This window comes from Plecotus auritus (assembly GCF_963455305.1).
Source record: "Plecotus auritus genome assembly, chromosome: X".
NCBI classification, from domain to species: domain Eukaryota; kingdom Metazoa; phylum Chordata; class Mammalia; order Chiroptera; family Vespertilionidae; genus Plecotus; species Plecotus auritus.
Window position 1 is genome coordinate 77,407,839 of NC_137784.1, and position 24,748 is coordinate 77,432,586.

General features: G+C 40.3%; 1 protein-coding gene across 1 annotated transcript in view; it reads left to right on the forward strand.

The window, feature by feature from the left end:
- The window catches only part of CENPI (centromere protein I), a 65,855-nt gene that overhangs the window by 9,339 nt on the left and 31,768 nt on the right, over positions 1–24,748 (forward strand). Inside the window, exons 5-11 of the mRNA XM_080651910.1 lie at positions 165–272; positions 15,513–15,561; positions 15,839–15,885; positions 23,046–23,132; positions 23,682–23,810; positions 24,045–24,212; positions 24,330–24,450. Coding sequence (XP_080508036.1) covers positions 165–272; positions 15,513–15,561; positions 15,839–15,885; positions 23,046–23,132; positions 23,682–23,810; positions 24,045–24,212; positions 24,330–24,450 — 709 coding nt within the window. The remainder of the gene's footprint in view (positions 1–164; positions 273–15,512; positions 15,562–15,838; positions 15,886–23,045; positions 23,133–23,681; positions 23,811–24,044; positions 24,213–24,329; positions 24,451–24,748) is intronic.

The window sequence follows — 24,748 nt, forward strand, 5'->3', positions numbered from 1 at the left end:
TAGCTTGATGCAAGGACTCTGTTCAAACAGAAATTTTTACTGAGAGAGAAAATCTACCAACCGGCTTTGTGCTAGAGGCTTCTAAAACAGCCCTGAGGGGGTTGGGGTTAATTTCTTCTGTGCCACTTGTATTTCTCTAAAGATAAGCATTTGTCTCTCAATAGGTACTTTTTTATCGTTGGCTGGTTGCAATGTTTGACTTCATTGATCACAAGGAGAAAATTAACTTGCTCTATGGCTTCTTTTTTGCTTCATTGCAAGATGATGCACTGGTAAGTAAAAATTGAAGAGCATCATGTATCAATCAAATGGTATGTGCTTGTATATTGATGCACCACATGTGCTTCAAAGTGCCATACAATGTGTTTTTCCTTATTTGAAAAGATAGCAAACATAGAAAAGTATAAAAAATAACATTATACCCTTGCACCTGTCTCAGATTAACAAATATAATTTTTTTACCATTTTTGCTTTATATATTCTTTCAAGGAAATACAGTGTTACAAATATAGTTAACTCTGCATTGGAGTCTCTTTGCTGACTGAGAGCAGTGATTGCCATCTTTTCCCTTTTAAACCACTTACATGATGTCCTTTGGGTCATTTATTCTACATTTTCTTGATTAACACTGCAAAATCCTCATCAGAATTAATGAGAAGGAGAGGGTTGCTTTTCATGAGATGCCAGTAGACTGATTTTGATTAAATAGCATAAATTACTCCCATTGAAAACATGAATAATTCTAAGAAAACAATCTACTGTCCACCTGGAAGACTTCAAAGACCATCTTCGCAGACCATGTGAACCATTTATCTAACCAAATTCCTCTAATTTTTAAAAATTGACATTTCCACTGTGTTCATTGCATTGCACTAGGCCAGTGGTAGGCAAACTGCGGCAATTGACATTTCCACTGTGTTCATTGCATTGCACTAGGCCAGTGGTCGGCAAACTCTGTTGACTAATGAGTTTGCCGACCACTGGGATAGGGGCTTAATCACAAGGAACAAGAACAGCCTGTAATTATTGGAATTGAGAGTCTAGGTCAGTGGTCGGCAAACTCATTAGTCAACAAAGCGGCAAACCGCGGCTCACGAGCCACATGCCGACCACTGCACTAGGCAATGCAGAAGATTAAAAGTTTAGCAGATGGTTTCTGTATTCCAGGGATTTATACTCCATTTGGGGGATTAAGGAAAGCACATTAAGTTAAATAACTCAATAATTAAATTACCAAAGACAGTATATAATAGTGTGAGGAGAATAATTGCTGTGATATTTCCTAGAAGGCAGAGAAAACTGTAAACCAAAGTGATTAGAAAAAGCATTATAAAGTGTTTGGGTATTGAGCTGTGCCTTGAAGATTGAACAGGATTTGAGATTTGATAAAAAGAAATGATGTTTGACAGGAATATTTCAAGCAAAGTTCTGAGATGTGTACATTGTGTCTAATTGACTGACTTACAGTTGGTGTCAGGCGGTGGTGGGTGGTAAGGCTTGAAAAGTTGGGTGAGAAGAGATTGTAGAGGTCTCTGAATGTGATGCTAAGGAATTGAACTTTATCCTCTATCCAGTGGGGAAATCATTGAAAAAGTTTGGGCAGAACATGTTGAAAGGAACATTGTAGGAAGCTGTATCTAGTTATGCCAGAGGGTATGAACTAGGAGGGAGGCCAGAGTCAGGAAAACTAGTTAGGGGACTAATATGGTAATCTAGGTACAACATGAAGTTGTAGACTGGTGATTCTCAAATGGTTTGTGGTCCCTTTAAGGCTCCCTGAGACCTTTCAGGAGGTCTGAAAGGTCAAAATTATTTTCATAGCAATATCAAGATGTTATGTGCTATTTTCACTGTGTTTGCATTTGCACTGATGGTGCTAAAGCAATGGTGGTTAAAACTGCTGGTGCCTTAGCCCAAATCAGGACAGTGGACCCAAACTGTACTAGTGGTCATTGTATTCTTCACTGCAGTAAAAAACAAGAATGCTAGTTTCACTTAAGCATGTCCCAAATGAAGTAGTAAAAATTAACTCATTAGTTTTATTAAATTTCAACCTTTAAAATATGTCTTTAATATTCTGTGTGATGAAATTGGAAGTACAAATAAATCTCTTCTGCATACCAAAGTACAATAGGTATTTTGAGGAGAAGCACTTGTATGATTGAGTTGTGAGCTAAACTATTAGCCTTTTTTCATGAAATACCATTTTAAATTGGAAGAATGACTGACATATAAACTATGTTTATTCAGACATGGGCATTTGGCAGACAGTGAGCCTGTCATTTCAAAGAAAACAAATGGCAATATTTGTTGCCAATGATAAAGTTTGAGCTTTCAAATAAATATTAAAAGTTTAGAAAATTTGTATCTGCCATTGTAAACTTTACAACTTACATAAAGACTTAAAGAGCCCTAGCTGGTTTGGCTCAGTGGATAGAGTGTCAGCCTGCAGACTGAAGGGTCATGGGTTCGATTCCAGTTAAGGGCACATGCCCATGTTGTGGGCTGGACCCCCATAGGGGGCATGCAAGAGGCAGCTAATCAATGATTCTCATCATTGATGTTTCTATCTCACTGTCTCCTTTCCTCTCTGAAATCAATAAAAATATATTAAAAAAAGACTTAAAAGACTATTCTGATGAGATTGGTAGTAGCAGTATTAATGAATGTGATATTTATTTTTTAAGCATTTTTGTTGTTGTTAATCCTCACCCAAGGATATTTTTTTCATTGATTTTTTTTTTAGAGAGAGTGGAAGAGAGGAAGGGGGAGGGGAGAGAGAGAGAGAGAGAGAAACATTGATGTGAGAGAGACAGATCGATTAGTTGCCTCTTGTGCCACCTGGCTGGGGATCAAATCTGCAACCCTTTGGTGTGTTCATCAATGCTTTAACCACTTAGCAACACCAGCCAGGACATGAATATAATTTTTATTTTTACTTTTTAAACTTTAAATATATTTTTTATTGTTGATAGTATTACAGATATCTCCCATTTCTCCCCTCATTTCCCCCCTTCTCCAGCCCTCACTCCGCCCCACGTCTTCACTACCCTATTGCCTGTGTCCATGGGCTATGCATATAAGTAAATACATTCTCTTCTCGTCCCCCCAACCCCACATCAAGGTATGTCAGTTTGTTATGAATGTGACTTTTAGATATTGTGTAATTAAATGTGTCAATATTTGGAACTCAGTGAACCAATATATTCTAGAGGATATAAAATCATGCATGAATAAAAAATTCATTCAAAATGCAAGATATATCAATGAATTTTAGTGGAACAGAGTAAATGTTCATTGATAAGGTTTCAGAATCCGCATTGCTGCTAAAAATCAAGTTTTTGTGTAGTGCCAAAGACTACTACTCACGATTTTCTGAAAAGGCTATTAAAATACTCCTACATATCTGTGTGAGGCTAGGTTTTCTTCATGTACTTCAATAAGAACAACATAGCTTTTTTTAACTTTAATAATTTTTTATTTTTCAATTACAGATGAAATACAATATTTTATATGTTACTAAATGATCATCCCAATAAATCTAGTACATATCTGACACCATACATAGTTATTACAATATTATTGACTATGTTCCCTATGCTGTACTTCACATCCCCATGACTGTTCTGTAACTACCTATTTGTACTTCTTAATTCCTTCACCTTGTTCACCCATCTCCCTGACCCCCCTCTCATCTGGCAATAGTCAAAATAGAACAGCATATCGTAACATGTTCAAGGAAGAAGCAGAGAATCTAACTGTATTCTATTAAGTCAGAAACATTGAAGAAATTTGTAGAAATGTAAGTCTTTGCCACTCTAGTCAATTTTTTGTTGGGAAAATATAGTTATTTTTCACAAAATATATCATTTATATTAGCATGTATTGTGTTTATTATTTTTAATGAGTAATAAATATTTAAAGTTTCTAATATGAATATTGATACTAGTAGATATAATCCATATAAATGAAAGCTTTTTGGGGGGTCTCTAATTTTTTAAGAATGTAAATATGAGACTAAAAAGTTTGAGACTCACTATCGTAGACCAAGGTGGTGGCAGTGAGAATAAAAAATTGAAAGTATGTGTCTTAGGGGAAATTATAAAGGAAGAATTGACATGAGCAGGTACTTAAATTGGATTAAGGGAAGGGTCAAGAAATAAAGATCTGTGTTTATAAGTCAGCATAACTCAATGATGGTAGCTTTGACACTGAAAGGAAATTTGTGAGAAGGAGATAGTTTGGAAGGAATATATTAAATACATACTATGCCAGGTATTGAACTACCAGTAGTATTGGAAATACAAATATGAATAAGACATAATAGTTAACTCATGTGAAGATTATATACCAGGCACTAGGTGATTTATATATAGATACAGTATTTCATGAACTCCAAGATACCTTCAGTTGTAAGATGCATCATTATCTTATGAGCCACTATGAAAGAATTCTGCTATTAATACTGTCACATAACATTGATGACAGGATTAGTCCTATTTTCAGATATGTTAGAATGTAAAAGAAAGACATGTTAGAAGACTATGTAAAGTATTTTTTTCTGGTTCTGAGAGTTTGAAACTTCTTTTCTTCTTACTTATATATTCTTATTTTACTTGATTTTGAAACAGAGAGACATCAATTTGTTGTTCCACTTACTTATGCATTCATTGGTTGATTCTTGTATGTTTCCTTGGCATATTGGAACAATGCTCTAACCCAGTGGTCGGCAAACTGCGGCTCGCGAGCCACATGCGGCTCTTTGGCCCCTTGAGTGTGGCTCTTCCACAAAATACCACGTGTGGGCGTGCACGTATAGTGTGATTGAAACTTCATGGCCCATGCGCAGAAGTCAGTTTTCGGCTCTCAAAAGAAATTTCAATCGTTGTACTATTGATATTTGGCTCTGTTGACTAATGAGTTTGCCGACCACTGCTCTAACCAACTAAGCTACCTGGTCAGGGCCTTACTTCAATATTCTTTTTGTTTTAAGATATATTTTTATTAATTTCATAGAGAAAAGGAGAGGGAGAGAGAGATAGAAATGTCAATGATGAGAGAGATCAGCTGCCTCCTGCATGCTTTCCAATAGAGATGGAGTCCACTACCCAGGCATGTGCCCTCACCAGGAATTGAACTGTGACCTCCTGGTTCATAGGTCAATGCTCAACCACTGAGCCACACAGGCTGGGCTTACTTCAATATTCTTGGGAGCAGAACATTTATTGAGCACCTGCTATTTTTTGTACTTGTGCTGTGCAATACGATAGCCACTGATATCATATGACTAGTGAGCACTGGAAATGTGGCTAGGCCAAACTGAAATGTGCTGTAAGTGTGAAATACATACCACTTTTATTTCCATTTTAGAGATGAGGAATCTGAGGCACAGAGAAATCAAATAATTACGTAGGGTCACATGACTAGAGCAAGGATTTATAGAAAATTATATCATTTCCATTTTAGAGATGAGACAACTGAGGCCTGGAAAGTTAGGTAGCTTTGCTAAGGAAAGCCACTAGTAAGAGGCTGAGCCTCTAAGATCTTTACATGTAGTAAGGGAAAATATAAGTACAGTATGATGAATCCTGTGATAGTATCCATAGGGTTCTATGGGGGTATAGAGGAGAGGTATCAGAATAAGACTAGGGATCAGGGTTAGAATTACAGAAATTTGTTTTCAACAGGGAGAGAGGTACCTCTCCTGACAATAAGTAAAAAGGATGAGTGTTGCTGCTAACAAATTTGTTGGTTAGTAAGTGACACAATTGAAGGAATTCCTGACTGGTGATCTTGGTGATTTTTCAGTCAAGAGGCAAAGTCTTCTGTTGAGTGTGAAGAGGGGAAAATAGAATATCATGTTTAAGGAGAGAGTGTAAATTTTGAAATAGCTCCTGATGGAAATGGGCATAGTAGATGATTAGAGATGCAGAAGTTTTGAAGGACCAGATGATGTTACAGAGAACAAATTTGTAATGTTACTAATATGCAAGGGTAGGTACCGTGTTTCCCCGAAAATAAGACAGTGTCTTATATTAATTTTTGACCCCAAAGACACGCTAGGTCTTATTTTCAGGGGATGTCTTATTTTTCCATGAAGAAGAATACGGTACACATTTATTGTTAAATGAAAATAAAGGAAATTTATTACCTGTATACGGTACGGTAGTACGGTAGTTGTCAACACAAACCAGACAAACTGTGAATCCTACAGTATCAAGAATTTACTCATTTATTCAATGACAATCATGTCATCATCTTCTGGAACATCATCATAACAATCCAATTCCTGAATTTCCTGGTGAATTTCTTGTGACTCCATTTCTTTCAGAATCAGTGGACCAAATCTCTCATGTTTAGCAATAGCACTGTCTTTAAATGAGTACTTCTTGTCAAGGTAGCCTGCTCGCAGTGCATTTGCAATGCAACTGTCAGTGATTTTCTCCCATGAATTCTTCACCCAAGTCACAACTTCTTGCAGTTTAGGTTTCACAAAGTTTCCACGCTGATTTCTCTCCATTCTATTTTCAATGTAGTCATTAATTTCCATGCGCAAATTGTCTTTGAATGGCTTGTTTATTGCAATATCAAGAGTCTGGAGATAGGCCGTCATTCCTGTGGGAATCATTATCTGATCTATTTTTCTTTCATGAAGAAATGTCTTCATGTCTTTAGCGCGGTGAGTGCTGGCTGCATCCCAGACTAGCAAACCTCTTTGGCTCCCTCACATAACAAGCGGCAGCATTAAATCGACCCACTTCCTTCTAACTGCTTGTGTGGCCCAGGCTTTTTCAGTTTCAAGAATAAAAACGCTCAAAACACGTTCAATCTTTTCCTTCTTGCCCTTAGAAATGATTAAAGGTGGGATTTTAGTGCCATCCAGACGAATTGCCAAAATACAGGAAACACAGTGCACTTTCGTAAGCAGTGGAGGGAATGTACGCTAAGGAGGCACCCTGCTGTTCAATTGTTGTTTGAGATGATTGGCCCATAAACACTGCAGTTTCATCCATAGCAATCATGTTGGAAAGACTGTATTTAGAGAAGTCAGCATCATCAATAAAGGACTTGAATGCAAGTGCTCGCTTAATAACTTGAGTATCTTCCAACCTAAACAATGTTGTAGATCTTAAAGACAGTTCACTTCGCTGAAGGAAATTATCCAGCCAGTGTTGTGATGCTTTGAAGTCTTCGGGGGCTATGTCAAACTGTGGTGTCATTGCAAGGGCAAATTCTTGAATCTGAGCCCTATTCACAACCAAAGCCTTTGCTCTCCTGTCAACAACCCATTCACAGATCAGGTCTTCCAGCTCGGAAAATAATGGTTGCTGACCTGATCCACACTTGCGCTTTTTAGCATTTCCCTTGTCCACTTGTTCAATGAGGTTACCATACTCTGCTCGCCATTTTCGGACCAATCAGATACTCAACATCTTCTCTTTGCAGAAAGCAGTAAGATTTTGGCCCTAAGAGTCTTCCACGATTCCTTTCTTGTACTCCACAGAGTAGCTTTTTCTTTTTGCGCTCATTTCTAGGGGTAAAAAAAAGGAATTGGGGTATCAAGGTGGGGGGAGGGGGATCACTCAAAATGACACAGGGGGGATCAGAGCGGGGAATCAAAATGGCACAGGAGAATCAGAGGGGGGATTACCATTTTAGTAACCCCTTTTGATCCTCCTGTGTCATTTTGATTGCCCCCTCTGATCCTCCTGTGTCATTTTAAGTGATCCCCTTCCCCCCACCCCTGTGCCACTGAACACCTTCACCAGACATCCCCCCTACCCCTTTATCAGACATTTACCCCCTGGGGCCTGCCTGGGGACTGTCACTGGGCTTGCTGGGGCCTGGATCTGGGCTGGAGCAGGGTCTGCCACTGACTGAGAACCTTCAGTCATCATGAAGGCGGCCGCGAGCATCAGGTAGTGTCACCAGAGACAGACCAGCACTCACCACCTTCGCCGCGTCCCGTCCGCTCTATCTAATCCTGTTTTTCTACACGCATCTGCGAAAGTCTCCTCCTCTCTCCCGCCCCGCGCTCACCGCTCACTCCGACCTCCACACAGCAGTGACGTCAGGACTCCGCATAACGTCACTGGTTGCTAGATGCCAGTCGGGGCGGCCCTAGTGACCAGTTTATGGTAAATTAATTTTCATTCTGAGACAGAGCCTGGGGCCTTATTTTCGGGGGATGCCTTATATTTCACTCAAGGAAACATGTAAGTAGGTCTTATTTTTGGAGGATGTCTTATTTTCGGGAAGCACGGTAATTTGTCCAGGGTCAGACAAGGAGGCAAGAGAGTGATTGAGCTGATGGACCAGGGCGTCTAGAGAGAAAAGGGGAAGAAGGTGAAAACAGAATACTGCAGATAGGAAGCCCACACAGTTAAGGTTCATGATACCTTGGTGACATTCAAGACATGTATTGGGATTAAAAGCTGGAATCATAGAAAGTAGCATTGGAGTTGAAGATTTCAGCCCGGCCGGTATGTCTCAGTGGTTGAGCGTCGACCTATGACCCAGGAGGTCACGGTTCGATTCCTGGCCAGGGCATACGCCCGGGTTGCTGGCTCAATCCCCAGTGTGAGGGAGTGATTCTCTCTCATCATTTATGTTTCTCTCTCTCTCCCTCTCCCTTCCTTTCTGAAATCAATAAAAATATATTTTAAAAAAAGATTTTAGGAGGGGATGGTTCAGTGTGTTGACCAGACTCAGAGTTATGATATGAGTTGCTGAAGTAGAGTGAGGGAATAGAGTTTTTTGAATTGGAATTTGTTGTCTTTGCCCATCTATCAATTACTGAATAAGGTTATGGTGAAAATCTCCCACTATGAAGGCAAAATTGTCAGTTTTTCCTTAAAGTTATGCCAATTTTTGCTATATATTTTAGTCTATTATTAGGTGTATGCACAATTATAGTTTTCATATCGTCCTGTTGAATCAAACCTTTTATCATGAAGTAACCCTTTGTTGTTAGAAATGCTTTTTGTTTTAGTTTATTTTGTCTGATATTGACACTGCTACTCTGACTTTATTTTGGCTAGTAGTTGCTTGGTTTATTTCTATCTTGGTTTTTAAAAAAAATATTTTTTCCCTCACATGCCTTAGATGCCTCTTTTAATATTTTTATATGTTTTTTTATTGATTTCAGAGAGAGGAAGGGAGAGGGAGAGAGAGATAGAAATATCAATAATGAGAGAGTATCATTGATCGGCTGTCTCCTGCATGCTTTCCACTGGGGATCGAATTCACAAGCCAGGCATGTGCCCTGACCAGGAATTGAACTTCAATCTCCTGGTTCATAGGTTGACACTCAACCTCTGAACCACACAGGCTCAACCTTAGCTGCCTCTTTTAAATAGCATATAACTAACTAGGATTTATTTTAAAAAATAACTAACTAGGATTTATTTTTAAGTCCTTTTTTATGATTTTTTGCTTTTACCTGGGTAATTAGTTTATTTACCTTTGTAGTGATTACTGATATAATAGAAATAAGTTCAAATATCTTATTTTGAACTTTCAAAATTACCTATGAGTTTCTGATTATTTCCCTCTGACTCTCTTATTTTGGATTGATTATGGTGTTCCTGTTCTTGTTTGGACATTAATACATTCTGTGTGTGTTTTCTAGGTGTTATTGTACCTATGTTAACATGCATATATAATGTAAAATATAAAACAGTCTCAATCTGTTACTATTTTTTCTGTTTTTGGAATATATAGTTATATTTCTTCAAGTATATCAGTTAGCATATAATAGATTGGTTACTATTTTTAAATGTTTTTATTGATTTTAGAGATTGAGGAAGGGAGAGGGATAGAGAGAAACAGTAATGAAAGAGAAACATCATCGATTGGCTGCCTCCTGCATACCCCCTTCTGGGGATTGAGCCTGCACTCGGGCATGTGCCCTGACCTGGAATCAAACCATGACCTCTTGGTTCCTAGGTTGACTCAACCACTGAGCCACACCGGTCAGGTGGGTTTATTATTTTTTAATGAATTAAACATTTTAAATGTTTCTCAACTTTAATTTTTAATTCTTTTAAAAATATATATCTTTATTGATTTCTGAGAGGAAGGGAGAGGGAAAGAGAGAGAGAAACATCAATGATGAGAGAGATCCCCTACTGGGGATCAAGCCCGCAACCCAGGCATGTGCCCTTGACCGGAATCGAACCTGGGACCCTTAGTCCACTGGCTGACACTCTGTCCACTGAGCCAAACTAGCTAGTGCGTGTTTTTTATTTTTCCTTAAAGTCTAAAGGTAACCATTATCTTAACCTTCATCTTGAGTGCTACCAGGACCTTAGAATGCTTTAACTCTGATTATACCCCTCTCAGATTATATGTTACTGCCTGGTTTTAGTTCTAGTTCATTTTTCTCCATCCTCTTCCATATTGTACACATAAAGTAGACATTATTCTTATCTTCATAGTTGATATTTGTTTAGATTTGTCTACATATTTACCAATATTTTAGCATCACAGATGTTCAATCTAGATCATTTTATTTTTTTCTAAAAAGTATATCTTTTAGAATATTCTTTCAGTGAGAATATTTTGATGCTAAACTTTCAGTCTTTGTTAGAAAATGTCTTTTACTATGTATGCCCTTGTTCTTGAAAATTGGTTTTGGTGTGTGTAGAACTCTAGCGTTAAATTCTTTCAGAACATTGACAGTAGTATTCCATGGACTCCTTTCCATTGTTGTTGAATAAGTCTAATTGTAATCTGTTGTTTCTTTTCTCTCACGATACTTAAAACAAACATCTTTATTGAGGTATAATTCACATATAACACAATCCATCCTCTTAAAGTATACAGTTCACTACTTCTTAGTATGTTCACAGATATGTGCAACCATGAGTATAGGAAATTTTAAAACATTTTCATCACCTCAAAAAAACCTATTACCTTTAGCTATCACCCCCACCTCCCTATTTAGGTGTTCCTAAGCAACTCCTAGTCTATTTTTTGTCGTTAGAGATTTACCTATTCTGGAAATTTCATATAAATGGAATCATTTGTAATCTTTTATGACTAACTTATTTTACTTCGCATAATGTTTTCAAGGTTTATCCATGTTGTAGCATGTATCAACACTTCATTTTTTAACCTGTTATATTCTACTAGAGACCCGGTGCACAAAATCGTGCACTGGGGCGGGGGTGTCCCTCATCCCGGCCTGTGCCCTCTCACAGTCCAGGAGCCCTGCAATTGATTGCCTCCAAAGAGGGAGTCCCCGCCCATCCGCTGCAGCCCACTGGTTGGTGGCCTGGGCCTCCCTCTTTGGGGCGATTGTGGAGCCCCCCCGATTGATTGCCCCGCTGGCCGATGGCCTGGGCTTCCCTCTGCAGGGCAATCATGGGGCAATGGCCGGGCCCCCAACCAATTGCATCGCACCCATCTTGGCTGGCCTGGAGCCAGTGGGTGTCATAGTGTGGTTGTCCAGAAGGTTGTCTGGACAGTCATTCTGCTTTTTGGTCATTTGGTCAATTTGCATATTACACTATTATTATTATAGACTAGAGGCCTGGTGTATGAAATTCCTGCACTCGGGGATGGGGGGCATTCCTCAGCCCGGCCTGTGCCCTCTTGCAGTCTGGGAGCCCTCAGGGGATGTTCAACTGACAGCTTAGCACTTCTGTGGAGGTGAGAGTGTCTCCGGCCATGAGCTTGGCTTCTGGCTGAGCAGCGCTCCCCCTGTGGAAACACACTGACCACCAGGGGGCAGCTCCTGCATTGAATGTCTGCCCCCTGGTGGTCAGTGCATGTCATAGCAATCGGTCATTCTGCCATTTGGTCAATTTGCATATTAGCCTTTTATTATATAGGATAACATAACATTGATAGTTTTGGTTTTTTAAAATATATTTTTATTGATTTCAGAGAGGAAGGGAGAGGGAGAGAGAGATAGAAACATCAATGATGGGAAAGAATCATTGCATGCCTCCCACTGGGGATCAAGTCCACACCCAGGCATGTGCCCTGACCTGGAATCGAACCATGACTTCCTGGTTCATAGGTCGATGCTCAACCACTGAGCCATGCCAGCCGGGCCCTTGATAGTTTTGAGTATTCTTAAGTATATAATTCATTGGTTTTAGTTACATTCACAGTGTTGTATAATATCACTACTATTTCCAGAACTATTTCATTACCCTAAGCCAGTGGTCGGCAAACTGCGGCTCTGTTGACTAATGAGTTTGCCGACCACTGACCTAGACTCTCGATTCCAATAATTACAGGCTGTTGTTGTTCCTTGTGATTAAGCCCCTATCCCAGTGGCGGCAAACTCATTAGTCAATAGAGCGGCAAACCGCGGCTCGCGAGCTGCATGTGGCTCATGAGCCGCAGTTTGCCGACCACTGCCCTAAGCAGTAACTCCCTATTTATCCTCCCCCCAACCCCTGATAACCTCTAATCTACTTTCTGTCTCTATGAATTTGCCTATTCTAGTTATCTCTTATAAATGATACCATACAATATTTGTTCTTTCATGTTTGGCTTCTTTCACTTATCATAATGTCTTCAAGGTTCATCCATGTTTTAGCATGTGTCAGAACTTTATGGCTGAATAATGTTCCATTGTATCTATCTGCAACATTTTGTTTATCCTCTCATCTGTTGATTGATTCTTGAGTTGTTTCCACTTTTCAGCCAACATGAACAATGCTGCAATGAACATTGGCATACAAGTATATGTTCAAGTCCCTGCTTTCAATTCTTTTGGATACATACCTAGGAATGGAATTACTGTATCTCTTATGTTTATAATTTTGATAAACCACCATACTGTTTTCCACATTGGCTACCCCATTGTACCTTCCCACCAAGTGTACGAGGGTTCCAATTTCATCACATCTTCACCAATAGTTATTTATCTGACTTTCTGATTATATCCATTCTAGTGGGTATACAGTGGTATCTCGTTGTGGCTTTTATTTACATTTCTCTAACGATTAGTGATATTGAGCATCTTTTCATGTCCTTCTTGGCTATTTATATATCTTCTTTGGAGAAACGTCTATTCAGATCTTTTGCCTATTTTTAAATTGAGTTGCTTATCTTTTTATTACTGGGTCATAAGTGTTCTTTCTATATTTTAGATAGAAGTCCCTTATTAGATATCTGATTTGTCTGGGGGGGTATAATTAAGCTAGAATCACTTTAAATTCTTTGCTTGAGGTTTCCTTGGTCATATCACAAGTGTAAATTCAAACTACAGACCTACATAGGGCCCAGCTCGTGGTTATAAATTATTGGGAGAGGCTTGTCCTGTGGTATATAAGAGTGGATGAATGATGATTAGTATGGTTGACTCTCCTTTACTTTTGACATCATACTGGTTTTGTTCATAAACTAAACTAATTGCAATATGAATGAATTCTGTTTATACATACTTTTCAAAAAAGGGGAAATAATAAAGCATGCTTTCCCCTTTCTTATAATAATTCAATGGACTTGAGTTCTTCCAGGCAGGAACTGAGCCTTTTATAACCCAAGTATTCGGTAACACAACATGGCACACAGATTGTGAACTTTATAAGAGCAGACCTTTTTGTCTATTTTATTCACTGCTCAATAAATATTTGTTCCATGAGTGAATTATTGAATAGGAGGAACTACTCATAAATGTTTGTCAAATCATTTGTGATATACTTGAGTAGTTTTCATGATGCTGACTAGAGAGTTTGTTGCTCAGCTGGAGGGAGGGAAGGTGGCCTACTTTTTATCTTTGTCTTCTATATTAAAAAAAATTGTCTTAGCCAGTTTGACTCAGTGGATAGAGCATTGGCCCGTGGACTGAAGGGTCATGGGTTCGATTCTGGTCAAGGGCACATACCTCGGTTGCAGGCTTGATCACTAGCCATGGGGCACGTGCAGGAGGTAACCGATTGATGTGTCTCTTTCACATCGGTGTTTCTCTATGTCTCTCCCCATCCCTTCCACTCTCTCTAAGAATCAATGGAAAAATATCCTTTGGGTGAGGATTAAAAAAGAAAGAAAGAAAGAAAAATAAAGAAACTTTAAAAAAGAAAAAAATATTTATTAGAGTACAATACACATATTGAAAATTGCCTGTATCACAAGTGATCAGCTCAATAAATTTTCATAAACCAAATGCATTTGTGCAAATATCACCCTGATTAAGAAATCAGGAGCCTAACTTTTAAAAGCATTACTTCAGAAAAGTCATTTTCATGTAATTTGGTGGGAGCCTGACTCTGGAGTGACTCAGATATGGTGGTTAGGTATTTGCCAGAAAGGAAGTTGTAAAGTCTTAGGTACATCTAAGTTTTTCCTTTCTAGGTGGGATTAAAGGAGAATGTCCGGTGTCAGATTTCCTATGCTGTTTGTGCCTAGGGCAAGTGATTGTGTGATACTTGCTTCTGTTTCATACCCAATATGTTACTAATGGTTCATATTTTAGGGGTGTGAGATAATGAGGTTGTTTTTTTTTTTACTGGAAGTTATATTTTGTGTTGAATATGGCAGACGTCATAATTATGTATTCTTCCCTTAAAAAGAGGATCCTATATAGAAATTCCTTCTTCTTACAAGTATGTCTAGAGCAGGGGTGGGCAAACTTTTTGACTCGAGGGCCACAGTGGGTTCTTAAACTGGACCGGAGGGCCAGAACAAAAGCATGGATGGAGTGTTTGTGTGAACTAATATAAATTCAAAGTAAAGGAGCGGAGGGGAGAGCAAGAGAACCGCGGGCCGTAGTTTGCCCACGGCTGGTCTAGAGTCTTTCTGAATCCATTGCTAAGAGGCAATATGTATGCTGTACTTTAGACTTTACACTTTAGAGTCATGACTACAAAAATACAAGTTTGTTTTTAAAAAGTTTGTTTTTGTTACCTTCTTCAGTCCCATTTAATAATTTATTTTTCAATTTCCTAATGGAGTGTGGCTCCATTCCAATAAAGTTGATTTACAAAAACAGGTGCACTGGAGTTTGCTGATCCTTCATCTAGAATAAAACCTCAAAAAGTGGACACTCAAAGGGAAATGGTATGAGGGAACCAGTCATTCAGTAATTTAAGTAATAAATTTATTGAGTGTGTGCTATTTGACAAACCCAGGGCTAAATGGTAAATTAAATTATGGTATTATATCCACCAAATATTAAGATAATTGAAAATGATCATTTTGAATACCAAATAACATGAGAATTCAGGGTAAAACTTTTGTTTGTATCTTAATAAATATTGGCTTTTAGAAGGAATATATGAATTTTTGTTAGGTAGAAGGCGTTTTTCTGTTTTTCAGACTGCCTGCAGTTTTTTTATATACCAAAAATAATTTTTTAAATGCCATCATGGGATACGAGTTAAAACTTGTTTTTAATCGCTACTGTGTAGTATGATAAAGTGAAGCTTTATTGTTCAGTGATGTCCTTTTTACTTAATTAGTATAAGATCTATGTTTAAGGAGAATGTATTGCTGTCTGTTCAAGATGCATTGTCATTTCTCTGTTTTTAAAAGTTTTTTTCTTTTAACAGTGCCCTTATGTCTGCCATTTCTTATATTTACTTACCAAAAAAGAGAATGGTAAGTATTTTTATTACAGTTATATTACATTCACTCTGTGGAATTATTATTTGTATTGGCCTTTATAAAGTTAACTGTTAGCATTAGTTCTATGACAAGATTTTGTGGGAATTACTTTTTAGTACTTTTATCTAAGAGTCTCTACTTACTGGCTTAACTGAACAGGGTGTTTATATTCTTGATGTGTTGTAAGAAGAAGCTATATATATGAGCCACATGGGTTCTTTGTTCTGAACCACATACATAGTACTTCTTTTTTTTTTTTAACCTTTACTAGTCAAACCATTTCGTGTGAGAAAACTGCTTGATCTTCAGGCAAAAATGGTAAGTACCAAAAAGACCCCAAACTAGCCAGTGTACTCTGTGATAGGTATTGGGCTAGGCTTTGGGGATTTAAATGGAATGAGTTATTACATTCAAGGAGCTTTTTGCCTAGGCAACTCAATCAACAAAATAAAACTAGGGTCAAGGAGGGCGGTGATGCTTGAGAGAAATTTTAACGGATTAATAGGATTTAACGAGGCTAAGAAGGAAGAGCAGGACACTCCTGACAAAAGGAATAGCATGAGCAAAGATGTAAAATAGCAGAAACTGTTTAGGGAACTGGGTTGGTATGGCTAGAAAATAAGTGTCAGGGAGTAGTAAGAAACAACTACTTTATTTTATTAAAGTGACCAGTTTACTTTTTGTGTGGATGTGATATAGGAAAAAGCATTCTTTTCTGGATTCTTAAACTTCAGTATATTTCCTGACCATTATCTCTTGTCCTTACAGCTCTCTTGCATTGTTATTTCCACTATACCTGCCAGGTAACAGAAATCTGTGAAGCTTTGGGTATAACACAATAGGAAGTTGTAGTGCCTATGCCTAACTGCTGCAACCTGCATGACCTACCTGAAGGCATTCAAATTTAATGAAAAACACAAACACATGTGCACATTCGTGCTTCTCTAGTGTGAGGTTTCCTATTAGTACAATTAAGTGATTGTTCTTGTTTTATAGCTTCCAGTTTTAGTTTTGCTTCTATGGGTACAATATCTTCTCTTCGCTCTGCGAGGATATTAATGACAAAGTTTTTGTCCAAATCGCATTTCACTTCACATTAATAAAAATTGTGAAGATGTACTTCTTCCATCTTAACAGCAAAACATTTCAACAGAATAAGAAGATTCTTACCATAAATAATATCTTGCTGATTTGAATGAACTGAAACAGTGTATGTTCAAGTGTATGATTTAGTACATGATTGTCTAAAATTTTTAAACACAAACATTAATTGTATGGCTTCATTATTAGCATTCTATACAGTATATTACTAAATTATTTCATTATCAATGCCCATTTATAAGGATGCATTCATAAAATTGTTTTGATTAGCTGGATTTTGTTAAATTTGTTTAAGTCCAATAATATGAAGCCTAGAAGACATAGCCATGCTCACATGTAACTGAACATATAGAATGGTAATAGCCATAATCAGCACATGAGCACAAATATATTGGATATGTAAATTTCTTGAGTTTCTGGTATCTACTCCATATAAAGGCCTGTATACCTTCTTTACCCACCCATGCCCCATAACTCCTGATCCACAGAGGAAACACAATGCAGAAATAGTCTTTCTGGTGGCAACCATGAATGATGGGATCTGGAGCAGGCATGTTGTTATTTTAAAAGTACAAGGACCACCCAGCCAATGTGACTCAGTGGTTGAGTGTCGACCTATAAACCAGGAGGTCATGGTTCAATTTCCAGTCAAGGCACATGCCCAGATTGTAGGCTTAATCCCCAGTGTGGGGTGTGTAGGAGGAGCCGATCAATGATGATGTTTCTCTATCTCTTTTCCTCTCTGAAATCAATTAAAAATATATATATATACTTTTTAAAAAAGCACCAGTGCCTGTTGAGAACCATCTTTGGAACAGAAAGGGGGAGTTAAGTCTCATTTTAAAGGCTGGTGAGGATGGTTTCTGGGATTCTCCTTCTATCAGGCATGAGCTTGTGTGACTAAGGCTGTGATTTTTATTTTTAATCTCAGATTTGTTTCCTTAGCATTCCTTTCTTTAGTTTTTTTTCATGGTAGAGGCTTTTCTCTATTGCTTGGTAAACCTTGTTTGTTCATTTGTAATAAAACACTAAAATGTTAATTGGAGACTTGTGTGTGTGAGCAGGACTTGTTCATTGTCAGATCTTGATGTTTCTCTCATTGGGGAACCCCCTAGATAACTGTGTCATTTTTACAAGAGGGGAATTCTATCTCTCCTGCCTATGGGTTGTATTAGGCCTCTCCAGAGAAACAGAACCAATAGGATATGCATACAGGGTGGGGCAAAAGTAGGTTTACAGTTTACAGTTAATGTGAAGTGAAATGTGATTTGGACAAAAACATTGTCATTAATATCCTCGCAGAGCTAAGAGAAGATATTGTACCCATAGAAGTAGGAAAACAATGCAATAATTAATAAATAATGCAAGAATAAACTGTGTCATATACTCACAACTATAAAACTAATTTAGCCCCACCCTGCATATGTGTGTATCTACACTAATGAAAGAGAAACATACAAATTGACCATCCCTCCACTACGCCCACCAGCCAATCAGGAGTGAGTATGCAAATTAACCCAACAAAGATGGCAGCGGCCATGGAGCTGGAGCGAGCAGGAGGCTTGGGTTGCCCCCGGTGACGGAGGAAGCCAAGCTTCCTGCCTGCCCTGGCTGTCGCTGAAGGAGTGGCTGGGGGCCTGGGTCACCAGGGGGCATGGCCAGCTTGAAAAAAGCCCTCAGTCCCTCACCCAGGCTAGCCACACCCCCATGGGGTGAGGGCCCCTGCTGGGGGCCTTGGCCAGCCTGCAAACAGCCATTAGCCCCTCACCCAGGCTGGCCAGGCACCCCAGTGGGGACCCCCACCCTGAAGGGGGTGTGGCCAGCCTGAAAACGGCCCTCAGCCCCTTACCCAGGCTGGCGATGCCCCCATGGAGTAAGAGTCCCCACTGGGGGGTGTGGCCAGCCTGCAAACAGCCATCAGCCCCTCACCCAGGCTGCCCCACGCGCCAAGGGAACTCCCACCCTGATTCAGGACACCCTTCAAGGCAAACCAGCCGGCCCCCACCCGTGCACCAAGCCTCTATCTATACTAATAAAAGGGTAATATGCTAATTAGACTGGGAGATCTTCCAGGAGACCTTCTGGACATTCTTCTGGACAAAGCCATGGTGGCGGGGCTGAGGTAGAGGTGGTTAGAGGCCAAGAGGGGAGGGCAGTTGTGGGTGATTAGGCCAGGATGGGACAGCAGTTGTGGGTGATTGGGTCAGTGGGGGGGGGCCATTGGGGGTGATCAGGCTGGTGGGGGGGCCAGTTGGGGGCAAGCAGGCCGTCATTGGGGGTCAGTTGGGAGTGATCAGGACAGTGGGGGGACAGTTTGGGGTGAGCAGGCCAGCAGGGAGGCAGTTGGGGGTGAGCAGGCCAGCAGGGGACCAGTTGGGGGCGAGCAGGCTGGCAGAAGGGGCAGTTGGGGGTGAACACACTGGCACGGGGGGCAGTTGGGGGCGAGTAGGCCGGCAGGCAGAGTGGTTAGGGGCAATCAGGCAGGCAGGTGAGTGGTTAGGAGCCAGCAGTCCTGGATTGCGAGAGGGATGTCCGACTGCCGGTTTAGGCCCGATCCCTGTAAACCGGCAGTAGGACATCCTTCGAGGGGGTCCCAGATTGGAGAGGGTACAGGCCGGGCTGAGGGACACCTACCCCCCCCCCCCCCCCGTGCATGAATTTCATGCACCGGGCCACTAGTATATATATAAAGAGATTTCTTATAAGGAATTGACTCACATGATTATGGAGGCTCGCAAGTTCAAAATCTGCAGAGTAGGCCAGAAGGCTGAAGACTGATGTTCTAGTTTGAGTCCAAAGGCAGACTGCTGGAGAATTCTCTCTCTTGCTTCAGGGAGGTTGGTCCTTTTATTCTATACTAGGGGCCCAGTGCATGAATTTGTGCATCTTGAAAGGAACTGTGGGCCACAAAGCTGCAGTGGGCACAGGGGCGGGTCTTGGCCCATCCTCCATGCCCCCACCTGGCCCCTCCCGCCGCAGCCCCCGGTCCCCTGTGTGCCGGCAGCCCCACTCCCGCCACCACCGCTCCCACGCGCTGACTGCGCGGACTGATTGGGGCCAGCGCCTGCAGTGGGTGCGAGCGGGGCCGGTACCAGCAGCAGGTGCGAGTGCCGGGCAGGACCACGGTGCACGGGAGCAAAGAATTTTCAGTAACCGCCAGAGGCTCACCCCGATGACAGTGACTGGCACCCTGCCTTGGTCTGGTGCCCCCACTCACCTGCTTCACCATCCTGCCATGGCCAATGTCCACCATGTTCTGTGCTCTGCCGCCTGCTGCTGATAGCTGCCATGTTCCGCGTGTGCCCCCTGGTGGTCAGCGCACGTCATAGTGAGCGGCTGTTTGGTTGTTCCACAGTTTGGCCTATTTGCATATTAGCCTTTTATTATATACTAGAGGCCTGGTGCATGAAATTCTTGCACTGGAGTGGGGGGTCCCTCAGCCCAGCCTACCCCCTCTCGCAGTCTGGGAGCCCTCAGGGGATGTCCTACTGACAGCTTAGGATATGACCTTCCTTTCCTTTTCCTTTCCTCTCTCTTTCCTTTCCCTTCATTTCCTCACCTGAGGATATTTTTTTCATTGATTTTTTAGAGAGTGTGGAAGAGAGAGGGAAAGACAGAGAGAAACATCAATGTGAGAGGGACACTTGGATTGGTTGCCTCCTGCATGAGCCCTGACCTGGGCCCCAGCCAGGGAGGAGCCTGCAACCTAGGTACATGCCCTTGACCAGAATCAAACTGGACCTTGCGGTCAGCAGGCCGAGGCTCTATCCACTGAGCCAAACCAGCTAGGGCAGGATTTGACATTTCTTAGACCCTCCGGCAGTAGACCTTCATTTTTTCCTCCAGGAGTGAGGTGGAAAAACCCTAGATCACCTTCTTGGATTCTTATTACCCAAGTTACCAAGAACACTGCGAGTGACGTACTGGGTGCTTAGCCAATGAGTGGTCAGAAAAGGGGTTTCCTCTGCAGCTCACGCGCAGAGGCAGGGCTGCCAGCGAGGGCTTGCCCTCAGCCGTGGCAGCTGCGAGCGTGTCCTCTCCCCTCTCCACTCTTCCCTCTCCCCTCTCCCTTCTGGTCCTGGGCTTGGCCACGGAGGCTGCGGGCGGGCCTGCCCTCTCCTCTTTGGGCCTGCCCTTGGCTGTGGCGGCTTGGGCAGGCCCCCCGTCTCTGTATCCTTCTCCGCTCCGAGCCTCATCTGCGTGCGCAGCCTCCTCCTGACCGGTTGTGACTTTTACGGAGTCCTGGCTAATTTGCATATTGCCTCATATATATATATATATATATATATATATATATATATATATATATATATATAGACTAGAGGCGCAGTACACAAATTCGTGCACGGGTGGGGTCCCTCGGTCTGGCCAGTGATTGGGGCTGATCAGGGCCATCTTGCCCAGTCCCAATTAGGGCCGATCATGACCGGCCAGCTGTGGGGAGGGACCACAGGAGGTTGGCTGGTTGCAGGAGGTTGGCTGTGGGAGCATACTGACTACCCAGCTGGCGGGGGGGAGGGGGGATGGACCGCGAGAAGTTGGCCAGCCGTGGGAAGTTGGCTGTGGGACTGCACTGACCACTAGGGGGCAGCTCCTGCATTGAGCATCTGCCTCGTGGTGGTCAGTGTGCATCACAGTACCAGTCAACCAGTCATAACAGTCTCTTAAGCTTTTATATATATAGACAGATAGGATAAGTTTCTGATTGAATTGAGCCCACCTACATTATGGAGGACTATCTGCTTTACTCAAAGCTCATTGATTTAAAAGTAGATCATCCAAAATACATTCACAGAAACACCCAGAATAATGTTTCACCAAATACCTGGGCACCCCATGGCCAAGCCAAGTTGACACAAAATCAACAATCATAGGGATAGGAACTTGGCTACTAGGATTCTGGGCCATAAGCCATGGAAAGGGGTGGAGAGAGGTCCTGGTTACACTTTTCCTCCGTTGTGCCTGATATCTGAGTCTAGCTTCATCTTCAGAGAGTAAAACCCTGATGTTTGCCTAAAAGTGTAGTGAAGGAATTTGGGGTCTAACTGCTTCTCATGTAGACTTTGAGCCAATCCTGTTTCTTACCCCTCTTGCAGCTCCACTTTTCAGAGGTAATCTGGTTTCACAAATTCCTGAGTCTTTCTGGGGGTTCTCAAGCATGAATCTTTTGAGGCATTTTTCTGTTGTTGCTTTCGGCTTCATTTTCTCTGTTTTGTTAAGTTGGCTACTATTTGTACATCTTCATTCTAGGTTTTAAAATCTTGTTGAGATCTCTGATTTCCTGTTGTCTCCTCTCTTGTTCTCTTTGAACTTTTGCTTTAAGCCTTTTTCATTCCTTTACTTTTTTGTAAATGGGGTTTTGGGAGGACCCATAGTTAAACACATATGTTCAATATGCCATGTTTAACTGAAAGTTTCCTTTTTTTGGAAAAGAATGTTAACTTTTTAACAACAAAGATAGGTTTAGTTTAGTTGGCAATAAATTCTAAAATTCTCTCTACTACTAAATATTTGCTCTATCAAAAACATTTAAACTGGAAGCAAACACTCTGATACTAATTGACATGAGTACATGCTCAGAGGTCAGAAGATAATTCAGCATAGATAAACTGGGCCATTTTGGTTTTATTAAAATAAATTTAATTTCAAGAAACTGTTATAAAGTAGGGATACTGTATTTCTAAGCCCCATTTTCTGCCTCCCTTATTTTATACAGTATTTGATTCAATAAAATTGTACTATGATAAAGCATTTTGTTTATTTCCTTGGAATTCATTTTAGTGGTATGCTAGGTCTGGGTAGTCAGATATGTCAAACACGTGTATCCAGAAGTAATGACTACTATCATTGTAAAATTAATATTTTTGTTAAGACTTATTTCAGTTATAGGAAGCAGCTTGGCTGCTGCATACTAATTGTTAGATTTCCTAATCAGTTTTTTCAGGCATTATGATAATGTATTAATATTTCCTTTGCTCTCTTTTCTTGGCTTCCCTTCTTATCTTCCGTCTTCCTGTTCAAATCAAGAGTGAATAAACTTTGAGTCATGTATATGCTACCTCTGAGAGTAAGCTATGCTAGCAGGTATCACTGGTAAGCTTAAGGTGTGGGCAGAGAAGAAGAGAGAAAATATAAGGAAAAACTAAAATAGAAGGATAACTCATAAAAGAGAAGACAACAGGTTGGCGAGGGTTGTTTTATGATAGTTGATTTAAATGCCTGGTTATTCATTTCTTGATTTTCTATAGCATCTTCATATAGCGGTAATGCATAGTAAAATTAGGATCTGAATATATGCACAATCTGTTTATTTTATTGTTACTCTTTTTTCTTATTGACCACAGAATTGAAAATTGAAAACTTTTATTTTATTTCAGGGAAGGCAGCCTTATCTCCATGCTTTGTTGTCGCTGTATAAGTTCTTTGTTCCCACTTTGATTTCTGTATCATTGCCTGTGAAGAAGGTAAGGGATTAAGGAGTGATAAATCATATTGAGATTGAAATATGTTATTTTTTTATTAATCTACAGATTTGGACTGAAATGTTTACAGCATACTGTTTTTTAAATTTATTTTAAAAATATTTTTAAATATGTTTTTATTGATTTGAGAGATGGGAAGAGGGAGAGAGAGAAACATAGATCATCTACTTTCTGTACACCCCCTACTTGTGATTGAGCCTGCAACCTGGGCTTGTGCCCTGACCAGGAATGGAACCGGTGACCTTTTGGTGAACAGGATGATGCCCAACCAATTGAATCACACTGGCCAGGGCAGCATACTGTTTAAGATCTAGTATTATACTGTTTCTGGGAAGTATTTTTAGGGATTGGCACTTTGATTCCATTTGATGTATTTGATGTTCTTGATAAGTAAAAAATCTTTTAAGTGGATTTACATGGGTGCAAAATATTTTATAATCAACATACTTTCAATTAATGAAGAGTTTTAGATTTTATGTTGCTTCAGCTTATGGGTACTTACTCTTATTTACTTTACATCCAAATTTATAGATCTATTTTAAGAATCCAGAGAATCTGTGGAAGACAGCTCTAGTTGCTGTGAGGCAAAGGAATCAGGAACCTTCTCCAGAACCTCTGAAGCTGATGTTAGGTCCAGTTACTGTCCGTCCTAGAAAAAGAGTAAGTATCTAAAACCTCAAATGATTTTTTGAGGCCATCTTTTATTAAATCCAAACAATAACCGTTCAGATGTTAGAAGAGATTATAGATATTTAAATATGTTTTCATTACCCAGGATTCTATGCAAATCACATTCAGACTCCATTTCATTGAACCACCTTAACTGCTTTTACATTTATAGTTTGTAGTCTGTTTAGTTTATTGATATATTATTTTATTGTATTTCTTCTTTAGAAATGGAATTCTCATTCACTTATACCAGTGCTAAATTCCAGTAGCCACAGTAAAGAATATGGAAAAAAAGGGATGAGTCTTTCTGATTATCTCAGTAGGAATAGAGCATTTTCAGGAGAACAGCTTAAAAGCTTTCCTCAACTCTTACAGAACATTCATTGCTTAGAGGTATGTGACTGGACCATGTGCTGATCTTTTGTTTATATATTTCCTATCTGATGATTTACTTGTTGCTCTGACCTACTTTTTACATACTTAAGTTGACTGATTGCTCTGTCTTTGCAGCTGCCTTCTCAGATGGGCGCAGTGCTAAACAACTCTCTGCTACTTCACTATATTAACTGTGTCAGAGATGAATCACTTTTACTGAGGCTCTATCATTGGTTGAGTCAAACATTACAAGAAGGTAAAAATTGATGCTTAAAAGTTGGATGATTAAGGAAGGAACACGATAGTTTACAAATGGGTTTCTTTTATAAGGGTGCCAGATTCTAGACAGGAGGAGCCTTCATATGCTATCATTATTTCTTGGATATCAATCATATTCACAGTCTGAATGCCTCCATTTTTGTAATGTTAAGGGCAGTAAGAAAGGAGGTGTGCTGTTAAGGAAATACTTCTTGGTGGCCACCAAAACCCATTGGGTGGCTCCACTTTGATGACCATCATAGTGCAAGGCCTCTGCATCTTTGTATGTCCAGAAA